The 18,403-nt window shown below is 41.5% G+C and overlaps 1 protein-coding gene across 2 annotated transcripts; it reads left to right on the top strand.

Moving 5' to 3' along the window:
• Positions 1–5,488: 5,488 nt before the first annotated feature.
• Positions 5,489–18,403, top strand: ercc6l2 (excision repair cross-complementation group 6-like 2). Of its 2 annotated transcripts, XM_071483402.1 has the most exons (20): positions 5,489–5,798; positions 6,487–6,914; positions 6,994–7,110; positions 7,307–7,500; positions 7,702–7,795; positions 7,934–8,001; positions 8,169–8,376; positions 8,514–8,654; positions 9,121–9,237; positions 9,357–9,476; positions 9,559–9,630; positions 10,323–10,468; positions 10,657–10,752; positions 11,017–11,116; positions 11,517–11,669; positions 11,997–12,080; positions 13,734–14,718; positions 14,800–14,954; positions 15,397–15,554; positions 16,838–18,403. In XM_071483402.1, exons 1-20 carry the CDS (start codon positions 5,771–5,773, stop codon positions 18,141–18,143), a joined length of 4,770 nt encoding a protein of 1,589 aa, XP_071339503.1. In that variant the 5' UTR covers positions 5,489–5,770; the 3' UTR covers positions 18,144–18,403. The 2 variants fall into 2 exon arrangements, with proteins under 2 accessions (XP_071339503.1, XP_071339504.1); XM_071483403.1 differs by lacking the exons at positions 5,489–5,798; positions 6,487–6,914; positions 6,994–7,110; positions 7,307–7,500 and having other exon boundaries at positions 7,740–7,790.

Raw genomic sequence — 18,403 nt, 5'->3', positions numbered from 1 at the left:
GTTGACAGGCCCCACCACAGTACCACTGACAGATTTAAACAGATGATGTCCTACAGTATTAAAGTAATAACATAAAGGAAAATGGAAAAATTGACAAATATGCCAATAAATAAAGATTTGTATATTCTTTGCGTTAGAGCCTTGCAGGGCCTTTCTCTTTGATTCACTGTAAAGTTTTCCAGCCCTGACTTGCATCTTAGAGGGAGTGCAGTACAGCCATGAAGGAGAAAGCAATGTGTGCTAAATGGTGCATAAGCGTGGCTTGGCCTGGCCTTGCAAGCCCCTCTGGACCCCATATGGTGAATGTGTGTGTGCTACATGCATGGACGCATGGCCTAGCCCTCAGCAGGACTGCTCCACACCAGATAACATCCCATAAAACACTGACACACATATGCAAACACACACGAATAAGGGCATTATGCACACCAGTGTTAAAAAAGACTCCATATACATTTCAGTACCATGTGCATCTGTCAGGCTGTTATCAGCCTTAAGCTGTTTTCTGAAGTTTTCACTAAAACTAGTCAATTACAAACACACAGATATCTATGCATGAAATTGTAAAGTCACATACAAATATAATCTCCCAGCCACACAAACACATAGCTATCTTACTCACATATAGGCTACAGTCACCCATGTACACAAGTGTCCATTTCATCTACTGTATCTCCTCTCACACAACAACTCCTGCAAACAAAATCCTTCCAATCAAGACAGCAATGTACCCTTGTCTCCACATCTCCTCTGTAGGAACTGAACTACCACAGACACCACGTTGTACTCCCCCGATCCTGATTGTGAAGTGGGGAGTGGAGGGGAACATAATTGCATGCTTAAACGCCTGAGAAACGGACGTCCAGTTCTGCTGAGCTGGTGCTTTTTGTGTGGCCTCATTGTTGGGACGTGCAGTCATGCAGCTCTTTGAGTCCCTGTCAGTGTTCATGTTGGGCTCGGGCTGGTTCAGAAGAGTGGAAGAGGGGGAAATATTGTGTAGCGGCCAGATATTTTTTATTCCAAGACCAAGTACTTTGTGTCTGTTCATCACGCCTGGCAGGAAGAGGGTGGCTGTGACCAGAATGGAGTAAAACAGAGGCAGAAATCAGAGGCTCTTCTCTCTTTCTGTTGTACTTCTGCCCTGTTGTTGTCAGCCATTTAATCAGCAGTTTTAAAGGGCCTGTGGAGCCTTTGATAGTAAGACATAAACTACACAAATACAAGGACACACACATCATATACACATGCATACACATACTCAGGCGCCAAAGTCAGTTAAACTCTCTGGTTGATGTGCTTAGTGTGGCCGCAGTGGATGAACAAAAGGCTGTTCTATGGGGTTGCAGTGTAATGAGAGGCGGTTTGATCGTAAATATGTTGCTCCACAAAGTTTTCCATCTCACTGCAGGACAAAAGGGATAAGCCATCAAATTCAGGTCATCAGAGGCTTCCACGTTGTAAATCAGCTCACTGAGCAGAATCAGTTGTGTCATCACGACTGTCTGTGGCCTAGAAGTGGTGACCAGGATTCCCTAGTCATAGGTGGCCGCTACCGCATCAGCAGTGACAGAGATGAGGAACAACAAAGTAACAAACAAGTGCTTTCTTAAAAATACCAATCTCCTAGTTCATTGCTTGTAGCTGTAGCTCTCAGAGCTCTGTGACATTCAAGCATCAATGATAAGTGTGCCTGGTGTGTGGGTACCTCAAAAAAAGAGGAAAAGACTGAGACAGTGTGTGACGGGGAAAAAAGTGGGGGCGATAGAAACAAACTGCAGTATGTTGAGAGCTGCTTGGAAGAGATTCAAGGTTTGTACAACTCAATTAAAAAGCGTTGCAGCGCTTTTGTTGCCGCCACCATTGCTGAATAGGCACTATTTACAGCAACTAGCCATTACTTTGAGAATCCCAAGAATTGCTGAAGGTGATAAACAAGACAAAGATAAGATGATAGTTGCATTTGAGAAATATTGTAGTCTTCCAGCACAAGTCAAAGTGACTTCCTTACACTGGGACTTAGACTAGTCTATTCTCGAAAGATGTCATCAGATAAATAAGTCAGGGATACAAACAATGCTATTAACTCAAGTGATTAGAAAAAGCAAAGTTTAAAAGAAAAGAAAAGAAAAAGCATAAAAAAATATTTATCTCAACTCTGCACAGTAACTAGAACAGAAAATGTGACATAGAGTAAGAAACATTATGTAAAAAAAAATCCACATCATGTCCTGTGTAACTCACTTTAGAACCATCACATTTAATCATACGCAAGAGTATTTAGTATGATGATGTTCCAACTACTGTAGTCGAGTTAGGTGGCAAGAGATGAGAGGACAGAAAAGTAGCCAAAACATCAAAACCAATATGATTCAGGCCCTTTCATTAAAAACCATGTGGACTATGTTGATTTTAAACATGTGACATCATATTAATCCAAGTGTTTTCAGTTTCTTTAAGTGGAGACACGCTCACACCGTGAATGAACTGTTCAAAATTAATGAAATGGATAGGAAAGCAAGTAAATGGGAGAGTAAGAGAAGACAAATGGGAATAAAAAAAGCATAAATTATCAACCTAATTTTCCATCTCTGCAATCAATGCCTATGAAGCTGAAACTGTCATTTTTGGCATGGTAGTAATTGCTTTTGGCCCATGGCAGACTCTCTGACTCATGAGAGAGAGGCGCTGGAACACAGATGGAGTGTTTCCGAGGCTCCCATGAGCAAGACAAGACTTCCATTCAGGTCCTCCTCTCCAACCACTGATTATGACCAACAACAGAAGTTTAGCAAACCTCTGGTCCAACACTCTGTTTTATTCAAATCAAACCTCAATTAATCTGACTGATATAAAAGCTATGGCTGCAGGAAACACTTTATCCAGAGAAATAATACATTTGCTTAAGTCAATCCAGGTGGGTTTCAGGAAAGCCAGTGGGGAAATTTCATGGTGGATGCAAGCAAACGCACCCTCCCGACCTGATTACAATAAATTATGAAACAGTTCCCTTTCAGTCTTTAGCGATTATGTATGAAATATGATTAAACAGATCTTACTTAGTGACACCTCGAAAAAAAAAAAGCTGATATTGCTGTCATGTACATAACCCAGTGCTGTATTATAGTGCTTTATAATTTCACACAGCAACATTCACTGGAAAGCAATCTACACATAAAATATATAGTGCATTTATATCAAATTAAATTATGCACCAATATATGAATCAGTTCAAATTAGCCCAACCTCACCAAGGTACAACATTAAAACTCTTGCTTACACTTTCATGCATCAATACTAATCCCAAAATGCTATTAATGTAATCCTGCATTATGGGCACTGTTGGCAGTGCACTTAGCTGATTATACTTCTGTACTTTTTGAATAAATCTGTGAATGCAGGACTTGAGTAATTTACACTGTGCTGTTTCTACTTTTGATAAAGCAAAGGACCTGAAGTCTTCTACTAGAACGGCTAAATAGATGCATGTTTGCCTTTCTCTTGATTTCTTGACTAATTACAAATTGATTCTGTGAAAAATCTCTCTTTGTGACAAGGACTGAAGATTCAAGAATCAAAACAAGAGAGCAGCAGAAATGACTTCAACTCGTATGTCAACTGAAAACGTTTGATTTTAACATTTTCACCACAACAGGAAAAATCTTTTCAGTTTTCTTTAGATTCTTGGTTTTTTGATATTTATGAGCTGGAGAGCAGTGTCAGTTAATAAATTGAAAATATTTAAAGTTCTTCATATAATTGAACATATTTGGTTTACCGCTAAACTTAACGAAAAACTAAGGAGCAAAGCTTCATTTAAGTTTGAAAACTAACACTTCCTCTCAGAAAATCAAACCAGAGCCCAGCACAGCCCACTTGACACAGTCACTCAACAAGATCAACTAGTCTGTGAAAATGACTGTTTATGAGAACTTGTTATCTGCAGCCAATGATCTATTTATCCCAACTCTATCTGCTTGAGCAGTAATGTTTTATTGCAAACGAGGCCGGAGAAGGCCCTTGTGGTTCAGTGAGAGAACAAGTGTGTATGAGATCTTGTGCAGTATGTAAACCGCTTGACATCAGTGTTTGGGCTTTCTTTATGAGAACATCTGCGGCAGCTGCCCTATAAATTCCCAGTGTTGAGAAAACAGGAACAAAAAGTTCCATTTTTGTATGGCAGTGTACCATGGCGAGAAGCGGACCTTGTCGTGCCTCATCTGGAGCACCACAGCCAACGTTTAGGGAAAGTCAAATCGGGGATGGAGAACTGAGACAGTGTTCCTGTGTGTTTACAAGTCTGTTCTGCACAGCAGCAGACAGCCTTAAAGTCAGCTTATTGATGGCCTTCATATCAACCCCAGACACACAAACATATCTCCTTGCCTTGCCTCGCCTTTATTGTATTTCTGTGGACCACCAAGTCTCAGGTCTTTCACTTTTGTTTGCTCCACTTTTTCCTTTACTTTCACCTTCTGTCAAGACTTGCATGTTATTCTCTTGACTGTTACGCAACAGTGGTTGATGTGATGAGGCTGTTGTTTTTCCTCTCCAAGAATCTCTTCAGTGTCGGTGCTGGCAACATATGCACTTTGCGCTTTTAGCCCAGCCTGTTTTTCCCCCCCCCCAAGCTTTGTGGATACACATATTAACCAAGTATTACACTGTCCATATAATGATAAAATCATCTTAGCTGATGTTTCATTACTCTCAGTGAAGTGAAGTAAAATGCCAGTCAGATCAGGAATAATGCACAGATATCCGCCCAAAGTTCAAAACGTTTCCTGCACAGTCACCTACAAAATTAAAGAATTAAAAAATGAAATAAAGACGAGGCTGCCTCAGTGGCTTCTAGGCAGTAAACACAGCCGTAAAGCATGATATAACTGTATAAATAAAATCATAATGTTTAAAATAATATAGAATAATTGAGAAATAAATATTATGTAAAAATAAATGGTACAATAAAAATAATGAACAGTACAAAAATAGGTAATACCTAACAGTAACTGCACGACATTTTAATTGTGCAGTTATACTGATATTAATTACACGTAGCTTAATGAAATTTCACAATTAAGTTGTACATAATGGTACATGAACAGCACTTACCCAATACTGTTAGCAGTAGCAGACATGGACGTATTAATTGATTGTATCTATGGTTTTACTAATCATTGACAAAAGCCCTGAAGAGGACATTATTACTATTATTTCACACTGACTCACATTTTATTACCACAAGTTTCAAAATTCAATTACATGCTCCGTTTTAATTTATTGGAAAGGCAGTTTAGATTCTGTGCAGCACTTTCAATGCATTGGTCGAAGGTAAAATTTGTGAGGTGACAAAAAAAAAAAAAATATCGACCATGAAAACATAAATTGTTTTAAAGTGATTTGTAGTTTGTAGTGTGGATTTTTTTTTTTTTTTTTTTTTTTTTTGAGCTCGGTGAAATACTTGGAAAGTGCGGTACTGGATGCGAAGATAGATAAACATTCAGCAAGTCGCAGTGGAGCTACTGCTACTGCTGCTGCTGCTGCTGCTGTGACTCTGTGTCTGTCTGAGCCCTTTTAACCAGATGAATGAACATAAACGGAGGATGAAAGTACGAGCGACTGACTCAGACTTTTACATGAGCACACGGGTTTTGTGCTGTCTTTGACCTGTGGCGTTGTCGTTTGTTGAAAATAAAATGAAAGCTAAGCTAAACCCAGGTAGCTAACAAGCTACAGTGACTTCTCCTCCCCAGGAAGAGGACAGTGCATCCTGATGGCTTCAACCTCTGCAGCTGAAAAAGGTTTGTGAGGCGTGTTTTTTTTCTGCTGCTGACACATCGTGACAGCCTCTGCAGCTAGTTCACACTTCCTACATCCACTGGAGTTAACGTGAACCTACTTTTCAGAGATATACATCAGTGAATGGATGAACCTATTTGATCAGTGGGACAAATCACTATATTAGAGGGATTTAACTGATGTAACTGAGGGTAAATGTCCCTGAACCCCCTCTTGTAGTGATATTATCTCTTTTTATGTTTTGTAAAAACTTCTTAATTAATTAATAGCCATGTTTTCTTTGTATCTTTGAGGGACAGAGCTGTAAGGATTAGTCGATTAGTTGACAAGTCATAATCGTTTTTGATATTTTTTTAAAGCAAATTGTTAAATATTTGCTTCTCAAACGCGAGGATTTGATGCTTTTCTTGATGCCGTCATGTATGATCATATCATATGATCATATGATAAACTGGATATCTTTGGGGCTGATGGTGAAAAAAAAAAACACATTTGAATTCATCATTTTGGTCTGTGGGAGTTTATAACATGCATATCTCACAAATTCACTGCCCTCTTATTGACAAAATGATTAATCGTTATTGGAAATACTTATTAGTTGCAGCCCTAGAGGGAAGTATTGTTATATTCTTAAGAAGCTGTGTCTTGCAAAGCACAGTAAAATGATACAGTATCAACATAATTTTGCAGCACCATGGCGTGAAGGTGACAGCTGTCTGGCTCCGAACCAGCGAGATGGCACCCTGCAAGAGGCCACGATCCAGAGACTGACCTCCACCTTTCATAGTAATGACACCACAGCGTGGGTGAGATTTACTGACAAGAATAAAGATGCAGAAGAAGAAGAGGAAGAGGAAGCCATACCTGTCTCAAAACTCATTAGACCAACCTTGAATCGATTCAACCAGGAGAAACCAGTGTTTCCCAGCAGCATCACAGACCCCAGGCTCTGTGTCCCGTTAGAGCTGAGCGATGCTGATGAAGACAGAGTCCCTTACACCATCAACAGATACCTGAGGGATTACCAGAGGGAAGGTATCAGGTTCATTTACAACAACTACATCCGGTCCAGTGGCTGTATCCTAGGGGACGACATGGGCCTAGGAAAAACTGTACAGGTACATTAGCTGCAAAACTATTTCTTCTTTACATGATTCTCTTGCTTTGATTGTCTTCACCTCTTTGATCTTATCTTAGGTCATCGGTTTTCTTGCTGCGGTGTTGCACAAAACAGGCACATGGGAGGACATCAAGAACAACAGGCCTCAGTTCCTGCAGAGTCAAATCCCCTCCAAGCAAAGTAAACCCAAAAAAGTGGGTCCTGAAAATAAGCTACTTACTTGTAGACATTCATAAATGTTATGAATCATAAAAAATGCACTTGGTGAAATAAAAGACACTTTTTCAAATATCAGGTGCATTTAATAAGTGTAGTAATAGTGTAAAGCCACAAATATGAGTGTTGATTTGTCATCAGCATGATTTTGTTGTTTTCTGTGATCTGATCTAGGTGTTCCTCATCGTGGCCCCACTGTCAGTGCTTTATAACTGGAAAGATGAACTGGACACATGGGGTCATTTCCAGTGTGTGGTGGTCCACGGGCTGAGGAAGGAGGAGGAGCTGGCTCGCATCAAGAAGGGACGCATTGAAATTGCTCTCACCACCTACGAGACTCTGCGCCTTTGTCTGGATCAGTTTAACAAGTAAGAGCTAACCTCAACACACAAGCAATAAATACCATAAACAACATATTTCCTGTATACATGCATTTTATTATTTATAGTTTTATTTTATTTTATACATCCATTTATTTTTAAATACATTATAAATGAATCTTTGGAGCTGTATATTTTTTCTGGTACTTAGGGACTGTGACTAAAAATATACCTGTGTCCTCCCTGCAGCATAGACTGGTCTGCTGTTGTTGTGGATGAGGCCCACAAGATAAAGAATCCAAGCTCTCAGATCACTCAGGCCATGAAGGAGCTGAAATGTAAGGTCAGAAAACTTTATGTTTGTGTTATTATAAAGTGCAACCAGCCTAATAAATTAATAAATAAATAAATAGAAAGACATTAAGCTTAACTTCGCATTTAGATCACGCTTTTGATGCTAACTTTGCACTATTTCCATTAGATCAGAATCGGTCTCACTGGCACCATCCTGCAGAACAACCTTGAGGAGCTGTGGTGTGTCATGGACTGGTATTTGAAGAGAATTTTACATTATAAGACATATTTAAATGCACATTTAAGTCATTTTGTTCCCTGTAGCGGAACCAGCGTGATTGCAATTTGCAACATGTATCTGTAAACAGTTCCTATTCACTTTCATACTTGGGGGATACCTTCATGTTTTGTACTCTATTTAGGGCCGCGCCTGGTTGCCTTGGCAGCTTAGGACATTTCAAGAACAAGTTTTCAGATCCGATTGAGCAAGGGCAGAGGCAAAGTGCAAGCAAACGTGCCCTGGCCACAGGGAGGAAGACTGTCAAAACCCTGGTGAGGAAGATTTCTCACTGGTTCCTCAGAAGGACTAAAGCTCTCATCAGAGAACAACTACCTAAGAAGGATGACAGGGTAAGATCGCTCAAGTCAAACCAGACGTTATCATTTTTAATGGCTTTATATTGTCCAGAAGCTCACTGTTCCATTATTGTGATATCAGATGTCTTAAAGCATCCCTCGAAGAAACGCTGTGGTGTGTTTTATCCCAGGTGGTGTACTGCTCTTTGACCAACTTTCAGCAGACTGTGTATCAGACGGTGCTGGACACTGAAGATGTAAAGTTACTGCTGAGGTCCTCAGAGAAATGTGACTGTCAAAGTGGACGCACTCGGAGAAGCTGCTGCTATGAAGTTAGTTCACCTGTTTTACCATCACATGCTCTTCTACGCTGTGAAATATATTGGGCAAACACCTGATTGTTGGGGTTGAGCTATTTTTGACATATTCTTGTTAAATTTTCATGGGGTGGGTATGATGCTGTTTTTCACTTATAAGGATCAAAACTCTAAATATATTTTCCCACTTACCCATAGTGTTCTCTCACTGCACAGATAATATGTTTGCATCTGTTAAGGTGCTGACGTGGCAACATTTTTTTATGTAATGTAGGTGAACTGACCCTTTAAGTATCGGAGTACTACAGTACAAATTCACAACAGCATTAGAGCCTTATACAAGTCACCAATTGATTGATATGTCCTTTAAATTCAGGGAGAATCCCTTAAAATTATTCTTTTAAATAAATCTCAAATGTGTCACAGTTGAAAGAAATAAGAGCTGGTCACTTTTAAATTCTAATATTTATTTCTGTTGCAGAGAAACTCTGACGGTGTTCAAATGAAAGAGCTATACTTTAGCTACTTGGCCATATTGAGGAAGATTGCCAACCATGTAGCTCTGCTTCAGTCCACTGCAGGAACCAGCAAGAAACAGGTAGAAACATGTTTTCCTGTGACTGATTTAGTGTACTAGTTCATTGTGGTTATCTCCTGGAAAAAAGGGGTCCAGACTCCATAAGTTCATACCACATTTTCTGCATTTGTTTCTTCTAGAAAAAGTATTTGACTGCCATTTGTCAGATGGTATTCCAAAAGTTTCCAGACTTTGTGCAAAGATGCAAAGATGAGGCATTTGAGGCATTGTCGGACCCACCTTACAGTGGAAAAATGAAGGTACAGTTTAGGAACAAAGGCTCATTCATCTGCTCATGATATGGGCTGTTTGAGTGTGAGTTAACATGTGTTTTCCTTTCAGGTTTTACAGAAACTACTCAAATATTATCTGCAAAAGAGAGATAAAGTACTTCTTTTCTCCCTCTCAACCAAGGTGAGGGCCATGGTTGTGTGTGTGCCTTGTGTGTGTTAAAATGAGGGAATATTGATTTTATTTATTTATTTTTGTGTGCACATGTGAGATATGTTGTGTGAGAGTTGGATGAGAAGCAGGGTAAGATTTGTTCCACAACCAAAATGATTTGATGCTCACAGTGATGTCATCCGGAAGAGATTTTAGATGATGTCTGAGCTGGAGCACACTCATTGGTTTCAGACTTTTACACCCAGTCACATTGATTCTGCTTTTTCAACACAGCAACAGGCTTGAACACACACACACTCTTAACTGCTGCTCCAACTGCTGCTAGAACAGATGACTTGTAAAAAATAGTAGCAGGAGACATGTTTTTCTCATGACATAGATTAATAGGTAATCCTTGAGGTTTTATAAGTATGAAAGTCTTAAAGATAATTAGACTCTGCAGAGTTTAATGGTTGCTGTCACCTGAGACAGTATGACAACATTTGTGGATGCTATGGGTCATATTCTCATGGCCTATAATTTGCTTTTTTGGGAATCAGAGTCCATACAGGGCCAAGGCTCAGTATTACCCCTGTAGTATATCTCTAAATATACAATCTTTAAAATATACAATCCTTTTTACTACATTTGTTTGTCTAGCATCTACATTTTATCACTGGCATGCAGATGAAAATCAAATGTTTGTTTTATTTTTTTATCAGTTGTTAGATGTGCTGGAGAGCTACTGTATGGCAGAGGGGCTGGACTACAGCAGACTGGATGGAACCACCAAATCCAAAGACAGAGTCCAGATCGTCAAAGAATTCAACAGCTCCTCTCACATCAACCTCTGCCTGGTTTCCACCATGTTAGTGAAATAGAAAGAGAAGTAGTATATTAGTCCTTTCATAGTCCTTTTACCTAAAATCTTGAAGCTATATTGATGAAGGAAAATTTAAAACTATGGCTGCTAGCATTATTTATCTTTCAACAAGTGTTTATTTTAACATATTCAAAGCCTTGCATCTGCTGATGACTGACTCTTTGTTCTATCAGGGCAGGTGGGCTTGGTCTTAACTTTGTAGGGGCCAATGTGGTAGTGCTATTTGACCCCACCTGGAACCCAGCAAATGACCTCCAGGCTGTTGACAGGTAAGCTGTGGGCCTCATCTTGGCAGACTCGACAATTTTACACTCTGTCAGCTACAGATGTTTTACTGTGTCTCAGTGATTTGTTGTAGTTTCCCCCCAGTGTGGGATTTAAGAACTTGATTTAAGAACTTGATAACATGATAGCCGATTGATGTAACGTAAATGTTTTGTACCCCTGCACCAGTCTGTATGCTTGATGTTTGTGTGTGTGTGTGTGTGTGTGTGTGTGTGTGTGTGTGTGTCTCCATCCATTCTCTTCCTCAGGGCATATCGTATTGGCCAGTGCAGGGACGTTACTGTACTCAGGCTGATCTCACTGGGCACCGTAGAAGAGGTGATCTACCTCAGACAAGTTTACAAACAGGTACCAGACAATTAGGACCATATAACCATATAATCATAATGTCATCTAAGCAAGACACTTTCTAAAATGACTTACAACTTATATACTGTACATACCCTACATGTACGTTGCAGCATAAATGTGTATATATGGAAAGTAAAGGAGGAGTCATTAACCTCAGGTACATGAACCTAGATTCATAAATCATACACATTGATAACAGGAAACTGCACCAAAGCGTCTCAGTAGCCCACAGTCTTTGTTGTCTTTGTTATATCTACCACATGTAGACACTTATCATGAGCTCCTCAATTTCCTCACACCACACGCTAGCATTTCACAAGCGTATTTCACAAGATGATTTTATTTTCAACAGAAAATTATAGACGTTATATACATTTCCTCTCCCTCTATGTTCAAGCAATTGCAGTGCTCCGTTGTTGGCGAGGAGAGCTCCCGGCGATATTTCGAGGCGGTGCAGGGGCATGGTGTCCATAAGGGGGAGCTGTTTGGGATCAAAAACCTCTTCAGGTTTCAGACCGAAGGGACATGTCTCACCCGCAAGATACTAAAGGTTAAATAGTTCACACGCCTTTTACTGTTTGGTTGATGATGTGTTCTACTGTTGCGCACTGCCTCAACTCACCTCAACCCACTGACTCATATACCCAGTCAAACTACAAGGTCTCACAAGGGTAGTAATAGGGGCCTTAAACTTAAAGTGGTTTGGTTTGATATAAAAAGTAAAGAGGAATGTTGCACTTACTGTTAATGCCTCTGAATATCAAGAGTTACACATCTAACAGTACAACCTTAAGTCTTCCTCTGATGATTTGGTCAACATTGACCTGACGTTGCACAATGAAATGTTTATGTTTTCATTACTGCCTGTCTCTTTCAGCGAGAAGGACAAGTGGAGGCTGGTGTAATAACAACCAGCACACACACAGGCGAAGAGAAGGAGGAGGACAGGAAAGGAGTTCGCGTGAGTAACTCTGCCGTTCTCAGAGACCCAGAACACAGGGCACACGTCATTCCCATCCCTCACTCCGTCTTCTTTCCCAGGCAGCCCACTCATCCTCCCTTTCCCATGTGAAAAAGGGGATACCTCAAACAGGGACCTTCCTGTCTGTCAGTCAACCAACCCACAAAATCTCATATAACTCTTATTTAACATTTCCTTCGATTCTTCTGACTTATCATCTTCCTATTCCATTTAGGAGGTTTATTCCAAAATGAGAAATAACGCCTCCTACTCTGAGGAAATGAGATAAATCATGTTACCTTTAAAGGAAGAAAGATGGAGAAAGTATGAAACCCCCCATCCCCTCCAATATCTATCTTGTCAGTATCATGTAGTCACCCCACTGTAAGCTTTTAAGGTGGTTGTAAAAAGTTTGTAGTTTCCTCACAGTAGCAGTGGTTAGCTTGAGTTCAGGCAGTTAAAATAGTTTGACGTGGTGGAAAAAAGGAAGAAAATGATCAATGGAAATCTCAGACCTCTCCAACTCGGTATGTTTCAGCAGTTATACTTTCTGCAAAATATTTCTAAATACACTAATGCCATGTCATGCTACTATAATTTTATTACTGGAAAGCTCCCCAAAAGTACTCTCTATGCCTCAGCTATGAGTGCTTACAACATACTATAATTTTTATTGGGGTTTTGATGCTTTTTTTGGACATGAAAACCTGACACCTTTGGAATCCATTGTAAAAAAAAAAGCAGATCACAGTTTCTCTTCCCTGTAAGTGTGAAAATGTACAAACTTTTACTGCAACCTTCCAAGTACTCGGAGCATTAATATTTAATACTTTTAAAAAAATTGCAGTGCAGTAGATTTTGGGTGGAGTACCACTGTAAGACCTTGGCTCACAGAAAACCTCAGTTCTTTGTATTTTGGTGAAACTGGAGGACGAGGCTCTCTTTGTCTGCCTCTCACTTTCTCACTGATGCTGTGTGAAACAGCTGGATATAATTACTTGCTTGTCCTAATGGAAGGAGCAGACCACACTGAAGTCTATCATCTCCTTTCAAATATTTATTTACACAGTGATACCCCTTATCATCCTGTTCCCAGCCAGGCCTGTGCTGTGCAATCACACTGTCCTTTTTGCAGGGCCGCTGCTCCACTGAGGCCACTCAGATTCTTGCAAAAATGCAGAATACACTGGAGGGCTTCAGCACGCACAGAAAGAGGCTTGAGGCATGCAAGCACACACAGGCACTGCAGAATTGCGGGGAAAGTTATCTGGTTGGCAAATTCAGTGAAATTAGAATCGCTGTTGGTGGCCGCTCCTGTAAAAGCCCATTCATATAACTCCGGGAGATGTTATGACCCCTTTGTTTTCTTCATATTATCATGATGGAGGGCATGTGTCACACTGATGTTTATTATATGATGATTTATTGTTGCAAACATCTGTTTTGTATTACACAATGAAATGCCTCATGGGATGGTTGACTGAAAGATGGCATGAACAAGGGAAGTGAAGAATTTGTAGCCTCTTGGTGAAAATTGTAGCTAAGTCTTTAACCCACATTTTCAGTTTCTTGTTCTTATGCCCACCTTGTACCATTTCTATACCAATCTTTCCCCACTTTGTTTAGTTGTTTGTTTCAACTGTTTTATTTAAGGAACCTGGAGACCCTCCACCTACAGAGGGCCTTCTACCAAATGATAAACCAGCCGAGGAGAGAAGAGATGCATCAAAGATCCCAAAAGGGGTGCTGGACTTCAGCAGTGGGAGTGAGGAGGATGAGGATGAGCATAAGTTAAAGAGAAAGGCTTCAAGCTCCAGTGGAGCTGATGGCAACATAGCAGGGAATGGTCCCGGCCGAATGAGTCTCCTCCAGCACGGTTTCTCCAGACTCCTTGAACGGGTCAAAGGAAGACCAGAGTTAGGTGAAGAGGACAATAGTCCAGGTGTCGAAGAAAGCTTCTCTGACTCAGATGCTGAGGATCATGGGAAATCAAGAAAGAATCACTGTACCTTCTCTGGCATCTACAAGCGCTCCAATACAGGGAATGGAGCAGGCTGTCTCCCAAAACTGGGAACAAAAACCTTGGACATCTCCACTGGTTCAGACAGAGAGGACAGAAGGAATGGAGCTAGGAGGAGACAAGAGAGGGTTTTACTGCTTAAAGACAGCGATGAAAACTCCTCACCAGAAAAAAAGCCCAACAAGCTCAAAACTACAGTTCCCACAGTGCACTGCTTTGAGGGTTACTCTGATGAATCTGAGGATTTTGACCTAGAGGCCAGCACAAGGCCCAAGAAGGGTGCATTAAATTCACAGAGTAGAGGTGAAGACATTGATTGTAACAAAAAGAGGCAAACTGCTTGTGTCAGGAACAAGGCTAGATCCAAATACACAGAAGCCATAGAGATATACACATCTTCAGAGGATGAACACACTCCTGTTAAGAAAGGGAGATATACAGGAAGCCGCTTCAAATCTGTACAGACGGAACATGATGGGCAAAGAGCCGCAACATCAGACAAGACAGAGAGACAGAGGACGGACAGAGGGATGCCCAAAGCTGTTTCATTTACAAGTATGAGAAGTCAAACATCTCCAGCATCCAAAGGAAAGGAAGGATCAATCGATAGTCTGCTAGGTAAGATTCAGTACCTATTTTAATATGCTGGTAACTTTTTATGAACTTCAAAATGAATGATGTGTATATTTTTGTTTGAAGGGGGTGTACAGGAGGTGGTGTATACCCACTCAAACCAGCGCGTGGTGGGTGGGAGCAAAGCAGAGGAGCTGATCAGTAGAGCTGCTATACGAGACGTGTTTGAACGCAAGATGTACTCTCAGCTCCCAGCCAATCACCTTCTTGGCACCCCGGAGGTACATACTGCCATGATACTGGTCTGGTTCAGTGAGTTTTCATGGATTTGATAGCTTCAATCCAGCACTGTACACTTGCATTGATGGCGAGTAAAAGGTATTTTTTTTCCCTGTTACTTGGAAAGTCATAGCTAGTTTCGCTGATTTGACAAGGTTTGGAGATGAGTTGGGATAACCTCTTGCCATCCCAAATATGATCACATAAATCAAATGACATTTGAAGCAATGTGAGGATTTTACTCAATAACCCACAGACCTCACTGTAAACAGCAAGATCTGGACCTGTATTCTACCAAAGTGTGCCTGGCAACTGCATACTGGCGTGCAGAATTAGGCTTGCCGGTTGTTATGAGAGCGGGTTGGGTAATTTGGCTGGATGGAGGCAAAAAAAAAAAGCTGGTCACTGCTTCTATAAAACTTCTTTCTCATTTGCTTGTACCAGAGCCTGTCAGCAAGCCCACCAGACAGTCTGCCCTACCCTGCTGCTGTCGGGGCGAAGAGGCCCAGTGCGGAACATCCAGTCACCTTCACCAGCAAGAGTGTGCACCACACCAGACGCACCACCGTCATCATTGGAGAGACTCCCGACGCCATACGCAGGTACTGGAAAGGTGTCACAAAAGTGTAAAGGCAGAGAGGAAGAGACAGAGAAAAGGAGCGCATAGGAGATGATGGGATGGATTTATCATGAGAAGAAAAAGCAAGAGTAAAAGAGGTGGTAGGCATATGGAGAGAAGATGACTATAGATAAGGGAGACTTTAACAAGAGAGGCAAGAAGAAGAAGTTTGGATGGGAATAAAGAGGGCAAGTGGAGGAGTTGTAAAATGTGGTGTAGTGGGGAGGGAAGGAAAGAAGGGAGGAATTCCTGGCAGCGAAGGGAAGTAGGCCAAAACTCACCACAGATATAGTGTTTAGCGCCCCCACCTGGGCCTCAGGAATTGTGTGTGTGCGTGTGTGTTTAGCAAGAGACCACCTCTGAGCTTTCCCTTCCACCTATTTCCCAGCATCATGCCGAAGATTACTCAGTTATGTTCATGCCCAAGGAGAGCAGCAGTTTTCCCTTCCACAACCACAGAACCTCCTGAGACTAACCAAAAATGATCGCCCGAGGACTTCCAAACCCACACACACACACACGTCCTAACAAGCATTTACACACACGTACCCACACACCGTACTCAAATACACACCTCTGTCTGCATCACCTCCACCCCCTACTTTTCCAAACACTCATATACAGACACACAGACACCTTTGTGGCTCCAATCTCGCTCCCGAAGGGGAGCGCTGTATCTCTGCCCGGAGGCTCACCAGGAAGTGAAAATACACACTAGTTATATTGATATCCCCTCAATTAACCTTGCTGTTTAATGATGTGAATCCACATGCACATCGTGTTTTACTGCCGTTACTTTTATTTATTGTTTTTCCAGTGAAAGCCACAAATGGTAATAACACCATCATAATGCTGCTGTACCAGCAGTGACTTTGAAGTATTTCTGTCCCTGAGTCTGGTTAGACCAAGGTTTTAATGACTGCCTAGGAGCTCAGGAAAAACACCTCATACTGCATGGCTGTCTGGATATGAGGAGAATATGTGGAGAACTATTCATCTAAGGCTGACCCTGACGGACCCACAGAATATCTGATTAATAGTATAGGCTTTGTGGCTTTTTAGAGATGTTTTACATGTGATTTAAATGACCTTACGGTATGCACACGTGCCAAATTCTGGCCTTAGACTAACACTGTCTGAATACGATGTAAATTCACAGGCCACTAGCCGAAGATATCAGTTATAAAACATATTTATCACAGCATTATCATCATCGTCTAACACATTTTTTGGGCATCATCTCTGTATTTTTGTGCTTGTGTGCAGGCAGCAACTGGAGGAAATGGCGGAAAAATTCAAATTTCCCTCAGTTCATCAGTTTGTCGTGGAGATTCTGAGAAGAGACTCGGCTCAGAGACTGGCCTGGCTACGACAGTATTACACTTCACTGGACCACCCTGACCTGGCTAATACAGTAACAAAGATCTTCCCCCAGTCTGATTCAGAGCAGACCACTCCAGCTGCTACCTCCTCAAGATCCACCAGAACAGCTGCCACAAAGTCTGACACACAGACCAGGACTCCACAAAAGGATGTTCCAAAAGCCACAAAGAGGCCTAAATACATTCAGAAGAATCTGCCGGAAATCCCACAGAACAATGTTTCTGAGCCACAGAAAAAGCCTAGAATATTACAAAATGATGTTTCAGAACCCAGGACAAACCCTGAAAACCCACTAAATGATGTTTTAGAACCCCAGAAAAAGCGAAACAGCTCACTAAAGAATGTTGTAGAACCTTTAAGTAACGTTCCCAACCCTGAGTCAAAGGAGCAGGAGGAGACCGTCTGTAGTGCCAGAGGACACAGGAGGACAAAGAGGGATAGTGTTTCCAGTTCTGGAGCTGGCCACAAAGCTGGTGGTGGTCTTGGCGTGGATGGGGCCAGCAGCAGTGGTCTGGGGTCTGGGAAGGCTGCTGCTGCTCTGAACCGCACAGACAGAGATACCCCTTCTTCTCCAGACCTCAACCATGGCAGGTCCACCATGTTATCCAAACCCACCGCACAGGGAAAGAAGCGAGAGCATAAATCGTCCTCTAGGACCAGAGACCCTTTTCAAGGGCACAGAGAAAATTCTCAGACCCCTTCCCCTCCTCAACAGGCCCCCTCTACCTCAAGTAATCACTCCTTCCTCACAGATCTGATAGGAGACACCTCAATCCTTGACGATTTGTTAAAACCCAAACCCAGGGGTGCACAAAAGAGGAGCACCCCAAAAACACCCCCTACATTCTCAGTGTCAGCGAGCACAGGTCTCGCCACACCTTCACCATCCAGAATCAACCCCAGTACTGACTCTAGCTCAACAGGCCTCTTAGACCCCCTCTCCTCTCCAAGCTCACACACACCATCTACGCTCCAGGTCAGTACACCAGCGCGACCATCAAAGGGTGGTCGCAAAGACTTCTGGGACATCCTGAATGAGGGTAATGAGGAGAGTATCAACAAATTAACAGACCTGGCAGAAGTGCAGAGAGTTTGCGTGAACACTAACTTTTTGGCTAGAAGTAGATCTGGAGAGGAGGAGAGCAAGAGTCTCTGGAAGACTAATGAGAAGTTCCTGTGGAAGAAATAATGCAGAAACGACATTTTACATTGTTGATCAAGCATTTCTTTTATTTTCTTTTAAGTTCTAAAGGAGAAAAAAAAAACTGAATAGATGAGATTTTCAGCATATTTTATTGAATTGCATGTCATTTATACTGTTTTTAAAATGTCTTTTTTTATTTACTTATTTGGCTTCACTGAATTAGGGGGTTATTAAGAGAAGGTTGACTTGAATAAACAGGGTGTTAATCTCTTTGGGGATTTAAACATCTGGAAATATGAATGGAA

Source organism: Trachinotus anak, unplaced genomic scaffold, assembly GCF_046630095.1.
Source record: "Trachinotus anak isolate AG129_WGS33_773 ecotype Australia unplaced genomic scaffold, CSIRO_AGI_Tana_v1 ptg000008l, whole genome shotgun sequence".
In the NCBI taxonomy this organism is placed as follows: domain Eukaryota; kingdom Metazoa; phylum Chordata; class Actinopteri; order Carangiformes; family Carangidae; genus Trachinotus; species Trachinotus anak.
This window is presented reverse-complemented; position numbering and strand designations above follow the sequence as displayed.

Coding starts and splice junctions, on each gene's coding strand:
- ercc6l2 (XM_071483402.1), top strand. CDS start 5,771: ATGGCTTCAACCTCTGCAGCTGAAAAAG. Junction 11,117..11,516: donor TCAGACAAGTTTACAAACAG/GTACCAGACAAT, acceptor TCTATGTTCAAG/CAATTGCAGTGCTCCGTTGT. Junction 12,081..13,733: donor AGGACAGGAAAGGAGTTCGC/GTGAGTAACTCT, acceptor GTTTTATTTAAG/GAACCTGGAGACCCTCCACC.